Here is a 24,643-nt window from a genome sequence, read left to right on the forward strand (position 1 = left end):
GTTTGTGGTCGGGGGTTTGTATTGCCAAAGAATGCCAGCCCGGGTAGGAGTAGACCAAGACCATCGTAACCCTGTCGCGACTGTGCATGAAGTTGTGGGACGTGGTTGCCAGAAGGGTAGGTGCTGCTGGAACACCTGTTTCAGCATATGTAATGCCACAAGTTATGGGTTATAACCCAAAGGTACAATGCACAAGTGGTGGGTTATATACCAAAATATACTATAAAAGCATAATGTGACTTATGTAACATCATATATGTTATTGTAAATCACCTTTTCTTCAGGCCGATGACTCGCGATGTAATATTGGGCTCTTATGAGAGTAGGGAATAGAGATCAATAATAACTAGAGAAAGAGTGATGCAGCATTATGTGATCATCAAAACAATTGATCTCTTTCAAAACTGATTCAACAAGGGTTATATTTACCTAAGGGCATCAATCCCATCACTGATATCATACCAAACAGCTCAAACAACGAATAAAATAAAATAAAGTAATATTTCTTAATATTCCCCTGGGTTATAACCCATGACTTGTGTATTGTACCCTTGGGATATATCCCTTCACTTGTGCATTGTATGTGGGGTTCCAGCAGGCTGGAAGGGTAGGTGCTGGATATTGTGATTGAAGGCTGCATGGCCACATTATTGTCAAAGTCTTGAAAGCATCAGTAAAGGTGGGAGGAGGAAGCTGTCAGCATACCATGGTCATAAAAAGGCTGGAAGTTGACTTGAGCAACAGACAGGATGAGGGGGGGATGAACAAACATGCCTGTTGTGACTCGAAGTCAAATGTTTCAAGTTGCTGCTCTGGCGATTCTTATATTATTGTTGATGGTGGGACGTGCCCGGCAAAATGTTTGCTGATGAGAATCAGCAAATTGAGAATGAAGGACTTGGAGATGGACTCATGAAATGTTTCCCAATCTATGTCCATGTCCATTGTAAACTGAAGCAGTGGTGATGGCGAGGCTAACTCGAACTTGAAGGAGCACCCTGAGGTGGGTCTAAGGGAAGGCGGCCTTATAAAAGGTCAAACTCATGGCTGACACGGTCCAAGTGAAGGAAACAAGAATCATAGGCAGAGCAAGTTTGCGCCACTCTCATTGGATGGGAGAAAGAAGGTGGTCAGTTACATGACACAAAGTGTGACAGGCTGGCTGAATGCCAAAGACATAATTGGAAAGCATCATAAAAGTGAAAACTCGCTTTTCCCTGAAATGTGATGATGAGTGCGGAGTGCGGACAGCAAATGAGCTCTCTAACCAACCTAACCAACAAAAACAACCAAACTCCACTTTTCGTAGAGAGAAAGTTGTATAATGTCAAGTAGGAAAAGTTACAAAACCTAAAAATCGTCAACTCCTTGTGCGAGAACAGGCTCCTGTGAACAGAGCCTTGGCATAGATGTGTAAGGTTGTAGGGTAGATACAAGTTCCTTGCGAAAAACATTGATTTTGCGTGCCCCAAAGCGTACTATCGACGAAACTCAGCAATAGAGAAGCGCCAATACAATGCCCGGAGAGTTTATACTAGTTGGATCAGGACTAACTGCCTTAAACCCTCTGAGTTGTCTCGAGTCAGGAACTAACTGCCTTAAACTCTCGACCAGCAACCGAAACCCAATAAATGTCAGGGGAACCCCCGCTTCGGCCTCCTTCGGACCCTCCGAACGCATCCGAGGCGCATCCGACCGGCGCCCCCTCGGACGCTCCGACCCACCCCGACCATCGTCCACGGCCTCCTTCGCCCGCACAATCACCGATCCGTCAAGACCCTCCCAACGATCACCTTGGGACAGAGCCTGCGACGCCGCTCAGGCCTTCTGCGCTCTACGTCGGCAGTTACGGACGACCAGTATATAGTTGGCGCCCTAGCAGGCGGACCCTTAGAGTTTCTTCTCTTTGGATCCTCCCCTGCTAGGTCGGTCCCTCCGTGTATTTCCTGTAGTCTTATTCACGCTTTGGATCCTCCCCTGCTAGGCTTTCGTCGGAGTCTCCAGGGTTGCCCTTACAGCAGAAGAAACTCTCTACGGGATTAACCGGTCAAGATTGCCAGGTTTGGTGCTGACTCAGGCTCGGAGTACGAGTCCGTACCCCCCTCGTCACCGCCCCTGCCACTTGACCCCTCCTCCTCTGCTCTTGTCGTCTTTACGCCCGCTATGTCTACCGGAGCTGCTCCGGACGCTGACTGGCGCATGGACGCACTTGAGGCGAAACTAGACAACCTCACCAATATCCTCACCCACCTTGCTTCCCAGGCTTCCGCTGCCGCACCACCTCCGGCAGCTCCCGAACCGCCTCGGCATCTCCGAATGCCCCCCGACGCGGATGCGTTATTTGGTGACATTACTGTCGCCTCAAAACTGGTCTTATGACCAAACCCCCCGTTTGCGTTTAACGGAGATCGCAAACGCGGCCGCGCCTTCCTATACGCGGTCAAAACCTACCGCTCGGCTTGCCCCGGAGGGCTCGTAGTTAACGGAGAGCCGAGCGAAGAAAAGGCCGCCGTCCGCTACGCCATGTCCTATATGGCGGAGGGACCTGCTCAGCAATGGGCAGAGCGTCATGGGAGCAAAAACCCCTTCCCCTTCCCTCGGTGGAGCCAGTTCCTCTCCGAGTTTCGCCTTCGGTTCGTCGAAGAGAACGAACAGGACCTCGCGCTCGCTAAGTTGGAAAGCGGGTTATCACATGGGAACGCGGGATGTCTACGGATATACCGACGACTTCGAGGACTTGATGGACCTCGCTGGCTTCGAAGACACGTTGGTTAAGGTAACCAAGTACCGCCACGGACTTGACCCCTTGATCAACAACGGCATCACCTCTTCGAACGACCCCCCAGACCTCCGTGACTATCTGGGCTAGCGCACTCGGGCTTTCCGACAATATGAAGCCCTGGTGCGGCGAAGCTCATTAAGGGAACGGCTACCCCGCGGACCGCCGGGAGCCCCGCGGCGCCTTCCCCCATCACTCGTTCGGCAACTCCGTTTCCCCATCCGCCCGGCGGCCCCGCCTGTGCCACCCGCGGCCCGCCCCCCGTCCCGGTACCTCCGGCTCCCGTCCCTATGGAGCTGGATCGTACTAGGGCTCGGGGTGCCCCTCGTCGAGCCTGCTTCAGATGCGGCGACCCCAACCATTTGGCTCGGGACTGTCCGCTCCCCGCCGGCGTCCGCCATGTGGACATCCTCGACGAGGTAATCCAGCAACTTCGGCGATGAGATGCTGGGAGAGCTGCTTTGCGCGGTTGTCCGATACTGCGGCCTTAGCGGAGGCACATTCGGAGGCTCCGGCAGAGGATTTTGTCCCCCGCGACGAGTGACTGGTGTGCCCTCGTTCGCGTCCATAAATCGTTTCACTTGTTTGTATGATGAATCAACTCCCTTGCCCTACAACGAGCCCAAAACGAAAGACGCACCCTCTGCCCCCTCCGAAGCCCCCGTTCGGATTCGCCGACTTGCCTGGGAGCAAAAGCTACCTGGCAGTTATACCATCTCTGCCGCTCCTGGCGTTAACTCGCTGCGCCTCCCCCTTGAACTTGAGTCCACTGCGAACGCGCTCAAGCTCTCCCTCTCGGGTCTGGTCGACTGCGGAGCTACCGGACTTTATCGACACAGAATATGTCAACCGGAATAATGTGCCAGTCCGAAATCTCTCAGTACCCATCCCGGTCTACAACGTCGACGGCACCCCCAATGATGCTGGGTCTATTTGCCAAATCGCGGACCTCGTTCTACGGTACAACGGACACTCCGAACACGTTCAGCTGGCTGTAACCCACCTTGGGAAACAGGACCTGATACTCGGATACTCCTGGCTCAAAAAGCATAACCCCGAGATCAACTGGGAAACAAAGGAGGTGAAAATGAGTCGCTGCCCCCGCAGCTGCTCTACCTGCTGTGACGAAGAGCGGACCGAACGCGCCGAGGTTCGCCGGCTCCGACTCCTTAAATCACGACTACTTGCGGGCGCCTTCCCCACTGTTTGCGCTATCGATATCGCTGGCCCAGATGATGCTGACAACGAGCTCGGAGCTGCCGGACCCTCCGGAGCCCTCACCAGACCTCGACGGCGACGAGCATCTTGAAGACGGCGACCGCATCTTCTACACCTCCTTTCGCCCAGTTGAGGAGATCCGCGCTGGCAGTACAGTGTCCCAACGCCTTGCAGAGGCCTTCGCCCGTAACTCGGCCCCTCCGCCTTCGGAGATCCCGGACTGGGCCAAGGAGTTCCAAGACGTCTTCGACAAGGAGTCCTTTGACACGTTACCAGAACGAAGGGCTTGGGACCACGCTATCGAACTCGTCCCCGACGCGAAGCCCGCTAACTGTAAGGTGTATCCGATCTCCCCCCTCGAACAGCGCGAACTTGACGAGTTCATCGAGGAAGGACTTGCCACAGGCCGTATTCGCCCTTCGAAATCTCCGATGGCCTCCCCCGTCTTCTTCGTTAAGAAAAAGGACGGAGGGCTTCGGTTTGTCCAGGACTACCGCGCCCTCAACGCAATGACGATTAAGAACCGGTACCCCCTTCCGTTGATTAACGACCTTATCAACCGGCTCAAGGGCGCTCGTTACTTCACCAAACTCGACGTTCGCTGGGGTTTTAATAACGTCCGGATTAAAGAAGGAGACGAGTGGAAGGCGGCCTTTCGGACTAACCGAGGGTTGTTCGAACCTTTGGTGATGTATTTCGGCCTGACAAACTCCCCCGCGACGTTCCAAACGATGATGAATGACATTTTCCAGGATCTCATTCTTTTTAGGCAACGTTATGATCTACCTCGATGATATCCTTATCGCACATTCGGACCTCCGCAAGCACCGCGAGATCGTCCGGGAGGTCCTTCGGCGGCTCCGAATGCACAAGTTGTACCTTCGCAAGGAAAAGTGCGACTTCGAGAAATCGTCAATCGAGTACTTGGGGGTCATTATCTCGCACAACCATGTCGAAATGGACCCCGTTAAGGTCGCCGGAGTCTCCGCATGGCCTCCGCCCGAAAACAAGAAGGACGTTCAGCAGTTCCTGGGGTTTGCTAATTTCTACCGCAGGTTCATTTGGGATTTCTCGGCCCTAGCGCAACCTCTCTTTGCGCTCACCAAGAAAGACCAGAAATGGACCTGGGGAGACGCCTGGCCGCCGCCTTTCAAGCCATCAAGGACGCGGTCGTATCAGAACCTGTCTTAGCGATCCCGGACGACTCTCGGCCTTTCCGACTTGAAGCAGACAGCTCAGATTATGCGACGGGGCGGTTCTTTCACAACAATCCGCCCCGGACGGGAAGTGGCACCCTGTAGCGTTCTATTCCAAAAGCTTAAATGATGTCCAGCGCAACTACGAGATTCACGACAAGGAGATGCTCGCGATCATCCGCGCACTCGAGGAGTATCGGCATTTCCTCGAGGGCGCCGCGCATCCGGTTGAGATCTGGACTGACCATAAGAACTTGGAATACTTCCGAAAGGCGCAACACCTTAATCGTCGGCAAGCCCGATGGTCGTTGTACCTTTCCAGGTTTGACTTTACGCTGCACCACGTCCCAGGTCGCCAGATGGGCCGTCCCGATGCTCTCTCCCGCCCGGCCTGACCACGGTATCTCCGACGACAACTCGGATGTCACCCTCTTACACCCCGAACTGTTCCACGTTCGCGCTTGAGGCCGTCACTGTCTCTGGGCCTGGCTCCGAACTTGTCCGCGACATCAAGGAAGCGCTATCCGGTGAGCCTGACCTAGAGGAACCCGTCGCACTTGCGGCTCGGCAACTCTTGAAGGTCCGAGGTCAAGCTCGGGGCCCCCGCTCATCGCGTTCGGACGAGTGGGCCGTCTCGGGCGATCTCTTGTACTTCCGCGGCAAGGTCGTAGTCCCCAAAGACAAGGACCTAAGGAGGCGCATCATCGAGCTCTGCCACGACATGCGTGTCGCCCGGACATGCCGGGCGGTTCAAGACCCTGGAGTTGGTTTCGGCGCAACTACTGGTGGCCACAGATGTCCCGCCATATCGGACGCTACGTCGCGACCTGCGACTTATGCTGTCGTCACGAAGGCCCTCCGAAGGCTTCCGCCCGGGGAGCTACATCCAACCGAAGTCCCCCGAGCGCTGGCACACCGTCACTGTGGACTTCATCGTCGAGCTCCCGAGGCCCATGGGTATGATGCGGTTATGGTAGTGGTTGACGCCCTCGGGAAACGTGCTCACTTCACCGAATGTCATACGACAATAGACGCGGTCGGAGCTGCCCGCCTGTACTATCGGAACGTCTGGAGACACCACGGAACCCCCGAGAAGTACATTTCGGACCGTGGTTCGCAGTTCATCGCTGACTTCACACGCGCGAACTCTGGCGCTTAATTGGCGTCAAGCCGGCTACCTCTACGGCTTACCACCCGCAGACCGACGGACAAACCGAACGCGTTAACCAGGAGCTCGAGCAGTACATCCGAATCTTCACCAACTACCAACAAGACGACTGGGACGAGCTTATCCCTGCCGCTGAGTTCGCCTATAACAACCACGTTCACTCCTCCACTCAACAGGTACCCTTTATGACGGGAGCCATAGGGTGATGACGGACACTGGCCGGCTCCCCCGAATGGGTTTCGAGCCGGGCACCCGCTCAGAGTTGGAGTCAGTGAACGAGTTTCGCGATCGGATAGCGAACGGCGTCTCCGAGGCGAAGGCCGCGCTCGTCAAAGCCAAAGACGAGTATAAACGGTACTACGATCGGAGACGATCGGACGCTCCGAATATTTAAGTTGGTGATAAGGTTTGGTTAGATGCCTCTGACATCAGAACAACTCGGCCCTCCGAGAAGTTCTCCCACAAGCGCCTCGGACTGTTCAAGGTGCTCGCAGAGGTTAGCAAAGGTGCCTACAAGCTCGACCTCCCCCCGCGTTACTCCAAGCTCCACCCCGTCTTCCCCGTTGTTAAACTCGAGCTCACTCAGGACGACCCCTTCAATGGACGACCCGGCTACGACGAACCGCCCCCCGAACTAGAGGACGGAGTCCCCGAATGGGAAGTCGAGGAAATCTTGGATGCCAGGATAAGGTATAAGCGTCTTAACTACTTCGTCAGGTGGAAAGGCTACGATGCTTCGCACGACTCGTGGGTTCGGTTCGACCGTGTCTTCGCGCCAGACAAAATTGCGGACTTCTATCGGAGGTACCCAGGTAAACCACGGCACATCGCCTCAGCGACCTTCGACTCCTTGCCCTTCCGAACTATGCGTCGGGACGCCGCATTCAAAGGGGGGGTGATGTCAGGGGAACCCCCGCTTCGGCCTCCTTCGGACCCTCCGAACGCATCCGAGGCGCATCCGACCGGCGCCCCCTCGGACGCTCCGACCCACCCCGACCATCGTCCACGGCCTCCTTCGCCCGCATAATCACCGATCCGTCAAGACCCTCCCAACGATCACCTTGGGACAGAGCCTGCGACGCCGCTCAGGCCTTCTGCGCTCTACGTCGGCAGTTACGGACGACCAGTATATAGTTGGCGCCCTAGCAGGCGGACCCTTAGAGTTTCTTCTCTTTGGATCCTCCCCTGCTAGGTCGGTCCCTCCGTGTATTTCCTGTAGTCTTATTCACGCTTTGGATCCTCCCCTGCTAGCTAGGCTTTCGTCGGAGTCTCCAGGGTTGCCCTTACAATAAACAGCAACCGGAACTCTTGTATTCAGCAACCAAAACCCTCAACCAATAATCCTTCCAACGCGATGATACTATTTCAAAAGAGCTAGCAAGATAAATTGACGAGCTAGATCCCCAGATGCACCTAGTAGAGCGGGGCAATCCGTGAATCTGCCAAATACAAAACAGAGATATAAATACTAAAACGAAATTGATAGAATCAGGGAAAATCATAAGTAAGAAAAGTAGTCCATGCGCATAATTGTATTGGTATCGTTTCGCCATACAACCCAGAGTCAAAAATCCAGGTCCAGATGACTGGTATCGCATGTATTGGTGGTGTATTGGTGTCAATGACCTGTGTAAATCTTCCGTGTTCACGACCATCTAGTTTTACTTGTGAAGTATCCCTTGATCTTGAGTAGGAAAAGTTGATAGCTCTGCTTCCCAGCTTTCGATTGACACCCATAACTTGTATCTCATGCGTATGGCCTCAGCGGTAGTTGTCCCAACTTCGCAAATCCAGTGTTCAGATGTCCAGTTCCTCGACAGTGTTTTAGAGTCCCCATTGATCGCAGGTCCAGGCCCCAATCTATTGAGTTGGTTTCTCCTGTTTAACCGTCCCTTGGCACTCTCGATCCTCCAGTAAGATCCGAAACCACGTTCCAATGATGTCAGTCGTCAATACCAACAGAGATAGGGGTATCCCTTATCTAGTAGAAGTCAATCTCAAGTCTTCAGTGCACGCCAAACCGAATATACCTTTTAGTTTACATTCCCTTTCAAGTTGGGTATTTTGCATAGGATTGGATAGATCCTAGCGAGAAACGGGCTCTGCAAACTTTTCCTAGTCAAGATTTTGGAATCACTGAGCGCGATTTGATAGATTTTGACTGGTTATTTGACAGATAACTCCCTAGTTGACCATTCGGGACTCATGTCAACTCTAAGACATGCGCAATCGACAAAAATAGTCGTTTCCTGGTCTGTCCCAAACTGCGGCTTATCAGCGAACCGTCGTACTGTCACATTGCACGTTGCACACTGTGTGTCACTCTGTAGGTCATGCAATGGCGGCAGGTTCTAAGCATGCTTGGGGTCACCCATGTTCTCGTGCTGCTCCAAGTTTGTACTAAAAATTCCTAGTATATATCATTTATTTCTCTGAGTCCACTAGACCCTAGTTCTTACTGAACACTTCTCTCTTGCCATTGCCATGGCCATGGACAAACAAGCTGTTAGACACAACATGTTGGTGGCTGGAATTTGGGATTGACGCGGAGTATAGTTAAAAGGGAGGATTGCAGTGTGCACACATTTACTCAGCCAAACTAAGTGCATTCCATATCACATTGTCTCTGAATGTCTCATCCTCTTTGCTTACTGAATTTCCACCTCCTTCTCCCAATTAAAATCAGTAGCAAGTAAAAGCTGTACTTTCAGAGTGGGTTGATTTCCTTAATGCAATCAGCTGTGCTGAACGAGAGGATCTGGACTCACCATGCGCTCAACTACGGGCCCATCAGTTCCGGAATCGGAGTCCGTGCCAGGTTGGCATAGAATGTGTCATTGTTTTCCTTTCTTGATAGAGTTGTGGGCTGTCACCTCAATTCCCGGTGCCTTCTTCTTGTAGGGGCTATGTTAAGTGCCATGTTGACCAGAGGGACGGAGTCGGAGTTGGAGTCAGAAACAGAATCGAAGTTGGAGAGCACTTGGGGCGGAACACCACAGAAGGATGTTTGGATGACTGGGGCTTCCAGTTGACCAAGACAAGACAAGAAGAGAAGAGCGGAGTGGAGACAACGCTGGGAGATAGAGACCAGCAACGTTAATTTACAAACTGAAGTATGTGATAATACATCAAAGTATTTATAGTGCGAGAAGTAACAGAAACGGAATAAGGTATAACAAAGTAAGTAACAGGATTAGAACAAGGTCAAGTAAAGTAGAAGAGGAGTTGCATACTAGGAACAAGGCATAGATGATTGCATAGATCATAAGTCGGGGTAATTGAAAACACTCAGTAAATCTTCATTGCGTACAAACCAAATACCGGAATCAATATCGGAATCGGATGCCGGAGTCGGCATAGATATAACAGTATCCCCCTCTTGCGTTTCTTGCCTACAAGAAACAGGAGCAATGGTCGTAGAGGTAGAAGTTGGAATCAGACTCATCAGTATGAACTTCAAATTGGACCGATACTGGAGGTGCCGATTGGTCTGTAAAGCCTTGCTTTTGTGTCTTGCCAAACTAATAGTTGTTGAAAAGGGCCAGACATGCCGTACGAAGAACACCCTCACACCGTCGATGGGATTGACCCTCAGATATTTCAAGATTGTCAGTTGTTTTTCCTTTTCTGGGCTAAAACATATAAACTAATCATTGTACAGATGTTGAATCTCAGGTCAACTCTGAGCCAAGATCCTCCAACACAGGCGACTCGGAGCTGCCTGATCCGGATTCCATACCAAACTTGGAGGCCGCCAATCACGCACCAAAGCTCGGCGACATTCAACGCGAATTCCATCCTCACAGCAGGCGGCAGCCTGAAACACTCTCACTCGAGGACTATCTGTCTCTCGAACACATCAACCTTACGAAACATCCTCTAACAGCGCTAGAGCCATGGAGGCCTGTGTTTCGGAGTTGATTAGACTTCAAAGTTGCTGAGTTTGCGAATGACAACATGCTAAGCTCAAAAGCTATCAACACGTTGATCTCCCTCATTCGACGTGTTGCCTCGTCCATTGATAAATTCACCCTGCACAATAGCAGACAGCTCAATAAGCTATGGAAGCAAGCGGGGAAGAAATGTACCGATGTGAGCAAGTGTATTCTCTTATGTAGCACTATCACCTATTATTAACGATCATGCATTAGTTTGAAAAAACGACGGTCCAAGTCAAGTACAAAATGAAGGTCGAAACATTCAAGATGCATGCACGACCGCTTTGGGAGTGGATACTTGATCTTGTCAAAGACCCACGGCTTGCTCCATTCCTTTCTTGGGATGCAGAGAAACGCTACCGATTCAATGGTCATAAATGGGTGCAATTCTATACTGAGCCATGGACGGGAAGTGCAATCTGGGACATCCAGGTTTGCTCCCCATCGATATTATCAAACACTGTGTCTGACTACTATCTAATTGTAGTCCTGTCTACCCAACGACCCGGAGGCCAAAGTCCTTCCCATCATAGCATATGCATACACCGATAAAGCGAAATTGTCACCATTTGGAACGCAGATGGGTTACCCCGTCAATGCACGTTTAGGAATAACGTCACACAACCTTCAAAACAGCATGGGCTGGGGTGGGGGACAAACTGTTGGCTGGCTGCCTGTTGTGCGTACCACTTTCTCGATTTAGCCGCTGCCTCTAAAATATCAGTGACAGGCCGATGATGACACTAGCGAAACTGGGAAAACAAACTATACTAACTTCAAGGCAGCAGTATGGCATACTGCCTTCTACGAGCTTATCAAGTCGATTGCAGATTTCTCTAAAGCCGGTGCTCATGTTCGGTGTGGGGACGGCGTAATGCGCAAACTTTTTTCCCCTCATCTTTATCCTTGTTGCGGACTATGAAGAAGCGTCAGTATCTAACAATCGTCCAGTCTTACGAAGGTCTAAATGCATTGATCAGAACATTGATGACACTGATCCGAGGGGTTAAAGCGCTTTTCCCATGCCCTATATGTCTTATCAAGGCCGAAGACCTCTCGAAGTTACATGAAATTGCTCCATTGCGGACAGCAGAAGATTCTGCAAGAGTTGTAAAGGCGGCGCCAGCGCCTGGAGCAAAACAGGGCCAGCATGAAGACAAGCTAAGAGCTTTAGGTCTCCAAAAGGTCGAGGTAAGCCTTTAATAACGCCCAATAGACTGTGATTCTCTGATCATTTTTATTTAGAACGTGTTTTGGAACCTTGCATACTCAGATCCACACCATGCATATTCGTTTGATCGCCTTCATACCAACAATAGTGGAATCTGGGGGCATCACCTGTTCCCCCAGCTGAAACTTCATATCAAGGCTTCCGGGCCACGTCAGCTTGTAAAACTAGATGATCAGTGGGTACCAACTTCCAATTCAGAATTTAAACCAAAGTGCAAACACATTGACTCACATTTGCTCATAGATATAGGGCCCTTCCTTGCTGTCGCAATCTCAACCATTTCAACAGTGTCTCGAACATCGCATTCAATGATGGCAGCAAGCACCGAGACATTGTAAAAATGTCTGTTTTCGCTTCCCATAACCTGCTTACAGATAAGTTGGATGAATTGCTGCTGCAGTGCATTCTTAGCTTCCTTGTCATCGATACCATCCTCGATCTCAAGGTACAGACCAAAGAGACTGTCCAGCAAGGCCAGGAGGAGGTTTTACGATTTGGGAGGCTTATCGAGGTAGGTCAATCTTGTCTGTTATTCTGAGTCAACTGATCTGAAATAATAATATTAGGAATACTCGGCTGCCTGTGTCAGCACCGACTTCGAAAAAAACTGGAATTTCCCTAAGATACATCTCTTGCAGCATGCATTTGACATTTGACGATATTCTGCGCAAGGGTGCCGCTCGAAACTTTGGAACGAAGAACAACGAGTCAATGCATGGCCCAATCTGCGACGCCTATCTGAATCTCACCAACAAAAGAAATGTCGCTCCACAGGTGCTTCAACTCATGATTAGATTGTTTTGGTTATTTGAATCATTTCAGATACTAAGCTTTATCCACAAAACAACCGTTGCCAACTTGATTCGAGAGCAAATTGATGATATCGATGCTGCTTCTGCAAGAGCCGCTGTGCAATCGACAACACAGGAAAGAAGACCCTGCCAACTGCGAACAGCTTGGGAACAGTGTCGTGGGTGGCAAAATCAAAAGAATCTCTCTCGGCGCTTTGCAGGACTTGAAGAAAGTGGCGAACGATGTTGCTTTCCATGCATTCCATAAGCGTTTTGTCAAGTTTCTCAACACATTTTAGTTTCTTTTGGGCATGCTTCACCAGATGATAATCCTGTTGAGCTGCTGTCCACATATGAGGTTTGTTCTCAATGCTTCGCCAAGATTGTTGACCGTTTGGTGTAGATTCAGCCTTATACCTTTCTGAAAGTCTATTTTGAATTGCTCGACAACTGGGCACAAATGACCGATTATTTGCGATGCTCACCTCTATTCTATGGCGCTCCACGATACTACACAGTCATTGTCCAGACAACCAAAGAATACATCCGGATTTTGATATGAGTTGAAAGCACCAGTTTTTGGTTGTTGATATCATTGATACTGATAGCTATTTTCGAATGAAGTTGGTATGAACATTTAAAGTATATCGTAGGTGTCCATGGTGTTACAATAAGCTTATTAATATAGTTGTCAATTCATCTTGAGATGCCCGGGTGCGAGCACTAGTTAGACACTATGTATTGACACATCCCAACGAGACATGGCTGCTTCGTACAAGGCTTGGTCAGATTGGGGCTCGGCCGACAAGACACCGGCAAGGCACGTGCAAGGATGATGTAAGGCACGTGCCTTGGAAGGCACTCAAAAAATTTTCCGACATAGGAAGTTTAAAAAGATACTTCGTCGCATGTTTGAACGAGGATTTCGAATAGAATTCTGAAGATTGTCGTTGGTCGCTCTTGCGTATAGGTTCAAGAGACGGAGTTGAAGATTGGATATGGATTGCTGAGAGTCCGAATTGTGGTGGTGGGCAGCGACTGAATCAAAGATGCCAACAATGATGCCTGTGACATGTCAAAAAGTCACATATTCATGGAATGTAGTTTTTCAGCATTATCAGTGCTAGTATACTGCTTGCATGGAGCTAAATAAATCTATTTACTGTCTCTGATGAATGGAATAGAGAGTTTTTCTTCAATTTTCTGGTTCTTAGTGATGGTGCTGTTCATCCTGCAACATCAGAGGCAAGTTTGCCAAATCTGGCTCTATTAGGATGAAGTATATAGACAAAATCACGTCTGTACCAAAAATCACACTGGGTGCAATGTCAATGGCGGCCAGCAGATGGCAGTGTGATTGACACCCCATGTGGCAGACCACATGGCAGACCCAACGGCGGTTCCAACGGGAGCCAGATTTCTTTGTCTGAACTCTTTGTTCAAAATACCTCAAAGAAGAGCATTTCATTGACACCAACAAGATAGACATGTAGTATAGATATGATGCTACAGAAAAGAACGACAGAAGCGCTCGCTCTCGCACCCCTGCGTCGTCAGCATTGATATATGGTGACAATGGTTAAAAAAGGAAGGGTTTGCGCACTCCGATGACCGCTTTGGGGACAGCGGACCGGGGCCGCTATCTGCGTGTGCCTTTCCAGTCTAAGCCAGAATGGGATGCAAGCCTGTTCTGCCTAATGACACCGCTGCCCCGTTCGCCTCAGGATTCCACCTGTTGCAGGACGCGCATGTTAGCGTTGCGGCCAAATTTCCAGCCCCGAATTGGACTCTGCGCGTCATCTGCGTGGCACATAATCTTGTGTCTCGTGCACGCGGCTCGGAAGGAAATGAAGTCAAAGGTGAAGGAGCCTCCGGGCTTTAGCGCGTATAGTGTCCACTTCTACGACCAATACTGCAGTAAGATCAGCAGTGCGTGAAATACACACACCTTTACTTTACTTTCAAGTTCTAGGACGCTGTTGAGGGGGGAGAATCAGGCGAGCGAGCAGTGGGAGACAACCGCTAGCCCGTTCGCGCTGAGGTTTACAGCGTTTGGAGCCATACCACGCCTGCACCAAACGCTGGAGTTTGGCGCGAAATGGTGAGGGATTCGGCGCGGGGTAAGCGGGGGAAGTCGGAAATGGTAAGTGGCGGCGGGCGGGTACACGTGGGACGATGACCGCTGTTTGCACGGTATTTGAAGCGCTCGGGAGGCAGAGTAACAGGGCGCAGTTTGGTGGGATTCGGCTGGGAAACGCGCCCGGGGTGGCCAAGGCAATTTCGAGCCCACCTCGGACACTGTGTCGGCCGACGAGCGTCAACGACGCGTTCAGCAGTCTCGGCTGTCGAGATGTGGACAGGGGAAGGTCGTCCCGGACGCTCCTCAAAGGATGGAGGGGAACGGCCAAGAATTGGCTGTAGGAGGGCGGTGACAGTATTTAGTGAGCTGGCTGAAACTGGGTGGTTTTTACCACTCACCTTCCGTCCCCAGCTGTCTCTTCCCCTCTTCTATGCTCCCCCCACATTATTCCCCAGCATTCCTCCCCACATCACCGCCCTCCTACGCGCGCTGTCGTCTGAGGTGGTCACTGGGACCATAGAGGTTGGCGTGAGAGGCCGGCTCCGATCCGGAGCGCCGGTCACGCGGCCAAGCCGTGGAGGATCTCCGCTTCTCACACGCGGCAACATGTGGTCGTGTGCAGCAGGCAAGCTGTGCCGCCGCGCGTTACACTTGGGAGCGGGTGGCGGTTTTGGTGGTGCTAGCGCTCCGGCTGATATGCGTCATCTGCGCCAACGCAGCCAACAGCGCCCATATTGCGACTGATTCTGGTCGGCAGAACCACAGAAAGTGGTCTGCGCAACGAGCGCAAGTGCCTTCCCGGCTGTTCAGCGGCGGGTGCTTGCATGCGACCCCCCCCAGCGGGCGCCAGGCATGGACTGTTGCGAGGCACTTGTACCTCTCGGCAGCGAGAATTTGCGCGGACGAGCAAGCACAGGCTGGAGGTGCGGAACCGCCACAAGGACAAGCAAACAAGCCGGCTTTCTTTCGACGGCTCTGACTGGCGGGCAGGTGTGTTGGTCGGAGGCAGAGAGTGTGTGAACCTTAGACTAATCACGGAAGCTGATCCCGGTCCGAGTCCTGCGACAATGGTTTATAAGCCGCACTGAGGAGGCCTCGCATTCAACACAAAGTGATATTGATATGTACTATATTATGCAATTGGACAAAGCATTGGACAAAGGAATCTGGCTGCCCATGGAACTGCCTATGGAACCGCCGTTGGGTCTGCCATGCGGCCCATCAGAGATACTGCCTATCATACTGTCATCTGGCAGCTGCCAATGACATTGCATCCGGTGTCAAGCCTGTGCGACTCCGGGGTCATGCAGAGTTTTGGTCAAAATTGTTGCGTCACATCTTGTGACGCAACGCGATAAATTGCTTCGACGGCTGCTTTCACAGCATATCTTGAACTGCTGAAGGCTCAGAAAGCTACTCACATGATTACTGGCACATCAGGGCCCTTGAGGGAGACCCCCAATAAAGTTTTCAGAGGAGTATTGGGAACAGGAGGAGCAGGAACTTGGAATTTGTATATAAAATTGCAGAAACTATAGACATCCCCATGTAAAGACAGCCTAGTAATAACATTTTGACCTTATCCGATGCCGACTTGTCCACGCACAAAGGCGCAAACGACGCAACCATGTTTTCACCGGTTATCATAAGTAGCCGGGTGAGTCAGCAGGCATCAATTGATGCATCGCTGCCCACCACCACGAATTGCCGTAGTGGTCATAGTGGAAGACAAGGTGCACCGATCTATCGCTTTCTGATGATTAGAAATTCAAAGAAGGTTTGACATCTTGGTACTGAGACTACAATTGCTACTGGTTTGTTTGTTTGTTTATAGTACATGGTAGTAAGTCTAGCCTGATTATACAATGGACTAATGAAGGGAGCGAGTGCAAACCGAGTTGGGAAATGCATATGACCCGAATGATAAAAAGAAATAATCATACCTGAGAATTAGTGCCCTCGGCCTCCTTGTAGACAACATCTAGAACGGAGTCGGCGAGCTCAGCGCCCTCCGTGTAACCTTCGAAAAACGTGTCAGCACATGGTCAACTCTTGGTCAACTGCAAAAAGAAGATGGAACTCACGTCCTTTCGCCCAGTTGTTACCAGCACCACTTTGCCCAAAGACGAAGTTGTCTGGTTTGAGGAGTATGGTACCAGGCTCGAGGTCAATCAAGACCGCCCGAGGGACGTGTTTGTTGCCGCCAACCTAGGAATGAGACGCACTGCGCAGTCTGTTCCTGACGATCGCGAGTGTCCTCCCTTAACCACACCGCCCTCGCCCTCGACTTCGCCGCGTCAGCTTGTCTCATGGTTGTTCGTCGCAGCAGGTCCAGGTCGTCATTGGCAGGCGGTGTCAACGATGCAGTCGACCGATTCAGATATCCACTCGACTCAGAGCTGTACATCTTTATTGCCGTTGTAGACATCATCGGCACCAATACTGCGCTCGTCCGAGTTGGCTGTCCGTCAATAGGGGAGTTGGTCGCGTCGGGAGTGAGAATCCTGGATCTGTGGATGCTCGGGACTGCAATTGCTTGCCGTTGCTTGATGACCTTGTCCGCCTCGATAAGGTCAGCTTGAAACTTGATTGAAGCAGCCTTCTTTTGCTCAGCCTCTTGTTGGTCGGCAACCCTCCGCTTGAGCTTCTGATGGCGTTGTTGCTCTTCGAGCTCGTCCCGCTTCTCGTTGTAGAGGCGCACATAGTGATTGATGCTAGGACACATGAGATTGGGTCATCATTGATCAGATAAAACTCACAAGTCGAGATAATGTCGAGGGGTTACATAGTTATGGCGACCTTGCCTGCGACTGAGCCGCTGATTGATTTGGTGTAAGGAAGAGTGAACATGAACGAGTGCATTCACAACCGCCGTACGATGCAGAGGTGGCATCGCCAATCCACGATAAGCGATTGGGAAGTTGACTGGTGGGTTGTAGGACGGCAGATCCAAATTCAATGTGTTCGTGAATTCGATTCCAACTTGATAGAAGGCTTGGTCGGACCAGTCACCGAACCAATCAAGTACACAACGATTGAACAAAGCGGGTGAAGTGGCTGCTCTTGAGGCCAGTCCGTTTTCAGGTGGATTCATGGTGAAGACAACATGGAGATTCTTGGCGACTTGCTGTGTGAACCAGCGATAGAGCTCTTCATGGGAGTCCAACATTAAGCCATCCCGTTGGGAACCCTCTTTGCACGCTGTCATGAGAGCAGCATGCTCATCGCCTTCGAAAAGACCAGGAACTTCGGCGTTGGCAAGAAGTGTGTTCATGCGCTCGAGGAAACCAGAGTCGAGAGCATTGGATTCGTCCATGATAAAACAAATCTTTTCACCTTTGCATCCAGACCGACGAAGGACTGTCCGCAAATCCTCGTCGAAGTCTTCGCCGGTATATTTGTTGGAGACCTTCTAGGCAACAAAGCGGGACAATGTAGTCTAGGTAGAAAGTAAGCACGAATATCGCACAAACAGACCGACAAACCTTTCCGCTTCCACTGACACCAATCAACAAAAGATGGCCTTGAACTTGTCGGAAGACACGGTCAATACGATATATATAGTTCTTGGACGTCCAATTGGAGAACAGAATGGGCCGCCCCAGAGCCTCTTCGCGATTGATCGTTGGGAAGTTTTCCATCGCATTCGAATCGAGGTTCTCGTCGGTCCACAATTTCTCTTCTTCCGTTACAAGTCGATCTTGGAACAATCGAAGTGCTTCATGAGCCAGACACGAACAAGCCCTTCGACTGCCAGGATTTCCAGAGGCCGGATTGCCTCGTAAATACCACGAACCCAACGAGTCAGTTCACGTGGACTGTAGACGTAATGGGCTTGCACGTCTGTAGTGAAGCGTTTCTGCGACGCGAGATAGAATGCGACCATGGCATCGGTGAGAGGCTCCGCGTAAGCCCGTAGATTGGGAACAACTTTGAGAACCGCGCGGTTGTAGGTCCCGTAGATTTGTTTGAGGGAAACTTCTCCAGGATAGTCGACCATGACCAGTGGCGCATGACGGAGGAAACGATGGGTGAGCGGAACTCGACCAGGATCAGTGGGTGGGTTACAAGCCCCAACAAACTGGATACGCTTCAGCTTGATCCAAGCCATATCGGAAGTTCGCCAATAACCACCACTTTCAACCAATCGACGGATGAAAGAAATAACGCGCTGGGTCCCATACTTGTCCGGCGCGGGCAAGTTGATCTCATCGCAAAACACTACAAGCCAGCGGCCAATCTGAACCGGGGCGAGAATCACACCATTGGGAGTCTTGCGGTATTCACAATATTGCTCGAATGTCTTGAGTATGAGTTCAGGGGTTGTCGCACTGGAAAAGTTGAGGCCAGCAACCTCCATATCGGGTAACTTGCGAAGAGCGCTGAACAGGGTCATGGTCTTTCCAGAACCAGGAGGACCGCAAAGCATCAGTGGCTTGTGCTCCGACAGCCACGAGTATAAAACCTCCTCGTGACGCACAGTGTCCATCGTTGGAATGACCACGTCAGACGCGGTGACCGCATAGGGTTCAATGTCGATAACAGGAACTTTGGATTGCCAGGCAATCCACTCGCCATTGGAGATTTGGACATCGAAGCCAATGAGCGAGCTACCCTGTTAAAGAGGCGGAAGGTCGATGCTGGTTTGCTTACGCAGGAATTCGCCCATTTCAGCGCGCAGGTCGAGTTTGGCATCGCCAGAGAATGCCCAAATGATGCTGACTAAGAGTCGCTTGGTCACGTATTGCTCGACGCGGTCATGTGACAACGGGAAGTCAGGGTGCTGGATGTTGTACTCGATGATATTGCGAACTGTCTTGTTGAGAAGCGAGAAGAGAGTGCTGAGAGCACGAGTCACAGTGAAGTCCATGATATGTTCGATGGAGTCTGCAAATGTCAAAGCGTTGCTGACCAGTTCTCCATCCTCGAAGTATTGCTCTAAGATGGACGCGACTTCCTTTTGTGTCGCCAGGTTGTCGGCTTCGCTTGCTGATGGATCGACCCTGCGCTCAATTATATCACCCGCGTCTTCGTCGTCAGCGTCGAGGGGAACAGCGGCGAGTGTCTCGAGATAGTGTCGATAGACCATTTGAGGATCGATGACGTCTTCGCTGAACCAAATCATACCGCAACGACTGACGGTGGCCAAGGTCGCATACTTGAGATGCTCAACTTCGAACATAATGCGCACGTTAGGAGGCAAATTCAGACGTTCACCATTGGGAAGCGTTAGAAGCTTGTTGTCGTCGAGGACACTGACCAGAAGACGTCAGACGAGAAAGAAAATCAACTTCAAAACCGACCTGTTCAGATTCTCTACCCATTCTGGGTCAACATCTCCATCGAAGATGATCCAATGGCGTTTGCCACTTTCGCCACGTACGTCGTCCACGATTTTACGCAGAATATGCCTAAACAGACCATCATTCCATTCACGTGTCGTTGCATCCAGAGTACCATAGAGCGCTTCCTTATCCATGGCCTTGGGATCGATGACATAGGGTACACCTTCAACCCCATCCAGTCGTTCGAGAGCAGCCAGTAAGACCTGCCATGCGTTCGTCTTGCCAGTTCCCGATGGCCCCACCATCATCAGACCATGCTGAATTTTCTGGATCTGATATAGTTGCAGAATCTTCGCGATCCATTTGTCGCCAGGTGTGAGACGGCGCTCTGCACACACTAAGAGAATTTGTTCGCGTAGCTTATCGAGATCGACTGGTAGGTAATCGACGCCAGGGAAAACGTCAGCCAAAAGGCTAAAATCGGATTAGATTCGTGATAACAAGACAAGCCAAACAAGACTCACTTAGTAAGAAGGGGAACATCGCCTGCGACCAACTTGGGGACAATCGTTTCGGTGACACTTTGGATGATTTGCTCCCAAATCCCATCCGATAGCTCAACAACGGTGTCATCATTCCCCGCATCGGCTCGTGCGCTGAGCAAACGTTCACGTTTGAGAATAACAGCACTAGCTAACACAACCTTCAGGGCTCGCAAACCGAAGTCGTAATGAGGTTGCGGTGATAACTGTTCGTCGCAAAGGTTGAAGAAGGGAACAATTTTCGATGCGAGGGACTCCGCAGTACGGAAACCTTGCGAGAATAACATGACTTGAGCAATAAGCTCGCGATCGGGGCGTGTCATAGCCATTCTGCGGTTCCATGAGACAAATTTCGAAGCGAATAGGGGATACTCACGGCCGGAAGAGTTTGATCAAATTGGGAGGCAGTTGAGAACGACCTGCATAGTTGGGAATGGTGGTAATGAAGATGCCTACACAAATGGGTTACCATTTACGACACAAGAGTGGAAACAAACCCATGTTCTTGTTAATCTTCAACTTCTTGCCGACCAACTCGATCTCCGTGTCGGGGTTCCTGACGAGCGAGGCAAGACCTTGCTGAATGCTGTGGACTTGTTGTGAAACTGCGCTGAGAATACGCTCTTTGAGTCGATTGAACTCGTCGAAACATCCCCAGGCACCGACTTGACACAGACCGATGAAAATACGACCCATTGCCTGGAAGTCAAATGTTTCATCGCAACAGAATACGAGCACAAAACGCCCAAGTTGGACACCAAGAGCTTTGACGGACTCGGTTTTACCTAAAAAAATGTCAGATGAAAGTGAAGGATGTAAAAAATGGGCTCACCTGTGCCAGCAGGACCGAATGGAGCGCCACCAAGTTGATTGTCGAGTGCTTGCGTGAGTGTTAGGTAGACACGGTCCGTGAGTGGTGTCTGGACGAGCCGATCTGGGACACTAAGGTATTCCCAACCATAAGGGAAGGAAGCGTCCGCCACCTTGATAGCCAAACGTTCGAGAGGATTCTCCACGGAGCGATCCAGGTAAAATCGCATTTGGGATAACCATGTAAAACCAGCTGGGTCAAGCACTTTATCAGCAATCAGTGTTCGAGTGACTCTCGTTGATGGACCAATTCTGTGATAAGGTGCTCGCACTTGCGACGAGTGACAGGTATAAGCTCTTGCAAGACGATGTCGGCGAGCAAATCAAGAGCCTGCGTAACAGTTTGCAGCGCGGCATCTGGTGCAGTCCTCGATTCGAGCGATGACTGGACAGCAGCCGTCCAGGCAACTTGAATGGCAAGAGTCACCAACTGCGCTGGGTATTTCTCCATCCAAGCCATAAATTGATCCATTGGAAGAGACGATCCGGTGCCGTAAAACGATTGTAACTCGCCAACAGCGTCTGTGAGCAGGTCCGCCAAGGAAAGGCGCATCATGGATTCGATTTTTGCGAGCCAGCCAGTCATTGATCTTGGGGAAATCTTTCAGCAGAATGGGTGTCGTAAACGGCACCTCTTCGCCCTCTCTCGAAGCCATGCCTTGGATTTGGGTCAGGTCTTCGTCCAACATAACCGTTGAGATTCCGGCAAACATCTTTTTCAGATGCTTCATGATGCGGAGGATATCCTTGCTGTTACCAATCATCTCCAGCAAATCCTCGTCACCAACAAAGTAAAACCGGGGGAACGAAGACCGCTCTCGTTCGAGGTATTCTCCCAGTGCCTTTTGAATCTTGTTCAACAGGTCTGCGAGTCGCTCCAAACTCTTCTGAACTCCCTGAATGTTCAAGACATCCAGCACGAAGGGGGACTTGTAGACTTTCTTCATGACGGTGAGGAACTCCGCGTTGATGTTTGAAAGCGACCGCTCTCAACCGGAAGCAGATGCTTGATATCGGTACTTCCAGAGAAAATGCCCTCGAGATATACCCACTGGCGCTGAACGTCAATCCACACATCTAAAAATCGAATCAGTAGCGAACATAGCATCATGCGATGAACAAAGTACCGAACAAGACATGGATTCGGTTGAGCTTCTCTTCCCAAGACGCAGCCTCCTCCTCAAAAACTGCAGTACCATTATTTAATTGGACTGGGACGGGGAAATAAAATGACCTTTATAATAGGGAGAAAGTTTCATGGCGGTAAGCGAGTTGAGGTTCTCGCTACACTTGGTGAAAAGATCGTCCCAACCTCTAAGGAGTGTTTCAGAAAATGTACATGTTGACCGGAAGATGATACACATACCTGATCCGGCGACACTTTGTTTGATAGTTGACCAAGTCTAGCGTGTAGCTGGTCTAGGTCTCCTTGACTTGCTTGATGTATTCCTCGAGAGCCATCTGGAAAAGACTTGAGCATATATCAAGCGAAAGGTTGGAGAAATCTACCTCTCCCTGCGCTTGAATGATAACTTCCTTGATGACGCTTTCGTTCTTCTTGAGGTCCATATCGTAGACGTGGCCAAGGGTCATGCTACAGAATCTCGGTAAGAGAAGCTACGGACGAGCATAACGATGAGCGAACATTGGCATTGGAATAGCAGCAGGCATCCGGAGTGCTTTGAAAAGCTACTTCCAGTGTCTGTCCTTCATAGCCTCTGATTGCAGCTCTGAAACGACAGAGTTAGACTTGAGGAGCCCCTTCAATACGTCCCGGACATATTCGAAGGCTGCATATTGACGCATCCGCGTTGGCATCTTGCCCGTTGACTGAATCAGCCCGTCGATTTGTTGTCGCAATTTTCTTGGCTGGACGGTCGACCAAAGCATCTCCCGAAGCTCAGAAATCTGGCTCCACACGCCGGAGAGGGCGGTCCAAACACTTGTGAGGTCACGTAACTCTTCGAAGACAGGCTCGAGACGCGTGTGGCGGACAAATTCAAGGTCAAGGGCTTCTTTCGCCCGACAAAGGAGGTCGTAGTCGTCCTGTACTCGATTAAGCTTTCCCTCGAAGACATTGATTTGATTGTGTTCATGGCGATGTCTGCGCGCATGTTGCCCTGGACAGGACGAGTTTGCTCCCACTCTGAAATAATGTCGTTGATCTTGTTCTCGACGATTTTGTCCTCGGCGACGATCTTGAGTTGCAGGCCGGCTATTACAGCATGAGTAGACGAGTGGGAGGGACAATTGGGGACGCACCGAGTTGCTCCTGAATGGAGTCGTTCTTTCTCTTCAATATCTCATTGTAGGCGCTCCACTCCCCACGCAGTTGGTCGCTGTACAGCCAGTCATCCGGGAACTGATATCTGAACCGGTGTAGTGTCTTCTCCCCACTTTCACAGAGGTCTATAATGGGTGCTTATGTTTTGGTCTTCTTCTTCAGGTTCTGGACGAAGGTAATGAATGTGACGGCGGCTGCCGTCGAGGAGTTGCCAGGCGCAAAGGCCTAATAAGAGTTAGTAGACCGAAAAATGTGGGTACTGGAGGGACTAGCCTCCATGGTCGTTTGTGTCTACGCGTCGAGGCGTAAAGAGTTGGTTGGCACGTGCTTTGACAGGCCTTCGCTCTCAAGTGTCCAGCGAATGTTAACGTTTGCGAGGGAGCAGGGTGCCGACAAGTTGTACCCTGGCCATGGAAAGGAGCTTATAGAGACCTATATAGCCCACCGCCAAGACCGCGAAAACCAGCTTTTAGAGCTGCTGAAGGATGGGAAACCGTGGAGAGGGTAAGGATGCTGAGCAAATGCTGAGTGGCAGGTTGTTCAGACCAAGTACATAAATTGTCTAGTATACAGTGGAAAGTGGTACAGACAGCAATACAATACCTATTGTAAATGTGAATAAAAACTCTGGCAAGTGAGACGCAAGTCAAATCGTCTCGCAAAGAACTCTTGCTCGCTGATCTCGCCGTCCTGGTCGAGGTCAAATTCATCTATCATCGCTTGTCTGAAACAAGTCAGACGCGCGAAGAAATAAAAGCAGGCAAACGTACAGCTCGTCATCCTCCAATCTGTCTCCAATTTCCTTCGCCACTCGACGCAAATTCCTCGACGATATCTTCCCAGTGTTGTCGTCGTCAAACGGCTGGAATGCTCGTCGTATTTCATCCATAGGGTCACGCGCAAGTATGCGGTCCGCCACTGAGCCAGTCAATCTAGGAGAACAACAAGAGAAGGAACAACGCACTTATTCTCGCAAAATCTTCAAACTCCATCACGCCCTGGCCGTTCTTGTGGTGGTCCCTCAACAGCTTGAACACCTCGGCCTTCTTCATGTCGAATCCCAACGCCCGCATCGCGACTTTAAGCTCGTGGTAGTCGATGGCCCCATCCTTGTCTGTGTCAAACAGCTCAAACGCCTCTTTTATCTCTTGGCTTAGGCTACTTCCAAGCCCTTGTTCCGAACCGAACTCAGCAGAAAAAAAATTGCGGGTGAGGCGGAAAGCTACTATGTACATCGAGGTTTATTCCAGTGGAAGTGTAC

The 24,643-nt window shown here is 50.8% G+C and overlaps 4 protein-coding genes across 4 annotated transcripts; all 4 read right to left on the bottom strand.

The window, feature by feature from the left end:
- Positions 1–18,089: 18,089 nt before the first annotated feature.
- Positions 18,090–18,890, bottom strand: MIND_01130800 (uncharacterized protein; the record flags this gene model as incomplete). Its single annotated transcript, XM_037367855.1, has 1 exon — positions 18,090–18,890. The coding sequence occupies one exon, from the start codon at positions 18,888–18,890 to the stop codon at positions 18,090–18,092; it is 801 nt and encodes a 266-aa protein (XP_037215687.1).
- A 129-nt stretch (positions 18,891–19,019) lies between these two features.
- MIND_01130900 (Dynein heavy chain protein 1) lies at positions 19,020–22,769 on the bottom strand (the record flags this gene model as incomplete). The annotated part of the gene is made up of 16 exons (XM_037367856.1): positions 19,020–19,656; positions 19,705–20,160; positions 20,211–20,558; positions 20,605–20,680; positions 20,726–21,013; positions 21,061–21,162; positions 21,212–21,291; positions 21,371–21,483; positions 21,530–22,039; positions 22,093–22,175; positions 22,226–22,285; positions 22,333–22,412; positions 22,465–22,478; positions 22,533–22,559; positions 22,608–22,692; positions 22,744–22,769. 16 exons carry the CDS (start codon positions 22,767–22,769, stop codon positions 19,020–19,022), a joined length of 2,985 nt encoding a protein of 994 aa, XP_037215688.1.
- Positions 22,770–22,787: 18 nt separating this feature from the next.
- On the bottom strand, positions 22,788–23,661 carry MIND_01131000 (Dynein heavy chain protein 1; the record flags this gene model as incomplete). Its single annotated transcript, XM_037367857.1, has 5 exons — positions 22,788–23,202; positions 23,244–23,313; positions 23,361–23,460; positions 23,554–23,607; positions 23,656–23,661. The coding sequence occupies 5 exons, from the start codon at positions 23,659–23,661 to the stop codon at positions 22,788–22,790; spliced, it is 645 nt and encodes a 214-aa protein (XP_037215689.1).
- Positions 23,662–23,985: 324 nt separating this feature from the next.
- On the bottom strand, positions 23,986–24,617 carry MIND_01131100 (putative CDC31-spindle pole body component, centrin; the record flags this gene model as incomplete). Its single annotated transcript, XM_037367858.1, has 3 exons — positions 23,986–24,106; positions 24,153–24,300; positions 24,347–24,617. 3 exons carry the CDS (start codon positions 24,615–24,617, stop codon positions 23,986–23,988), a joined length of 540 nt encoding a protein of 179 aa, XP_037215690.1.
- Positions 24,618–24,643: the final 26 nt, after the last annotated feature.

The sequence above is a fragment of the Mycena indigotica genome, assembly GCF_014461135.1.
Source record: "Mycena indigotica strain 171206Taipei chromosome Unknown Mind.scaff0010, whole genome shotgun sequence".
In the NCBI taxonomy this organism is placed as follows: domain Eukaryota; kingdom Fungi; phylum Basidiomycota; class Agaricomycetes; order Agaricales; family Mycenaceae; genus Mycena; species Mycena indigotica.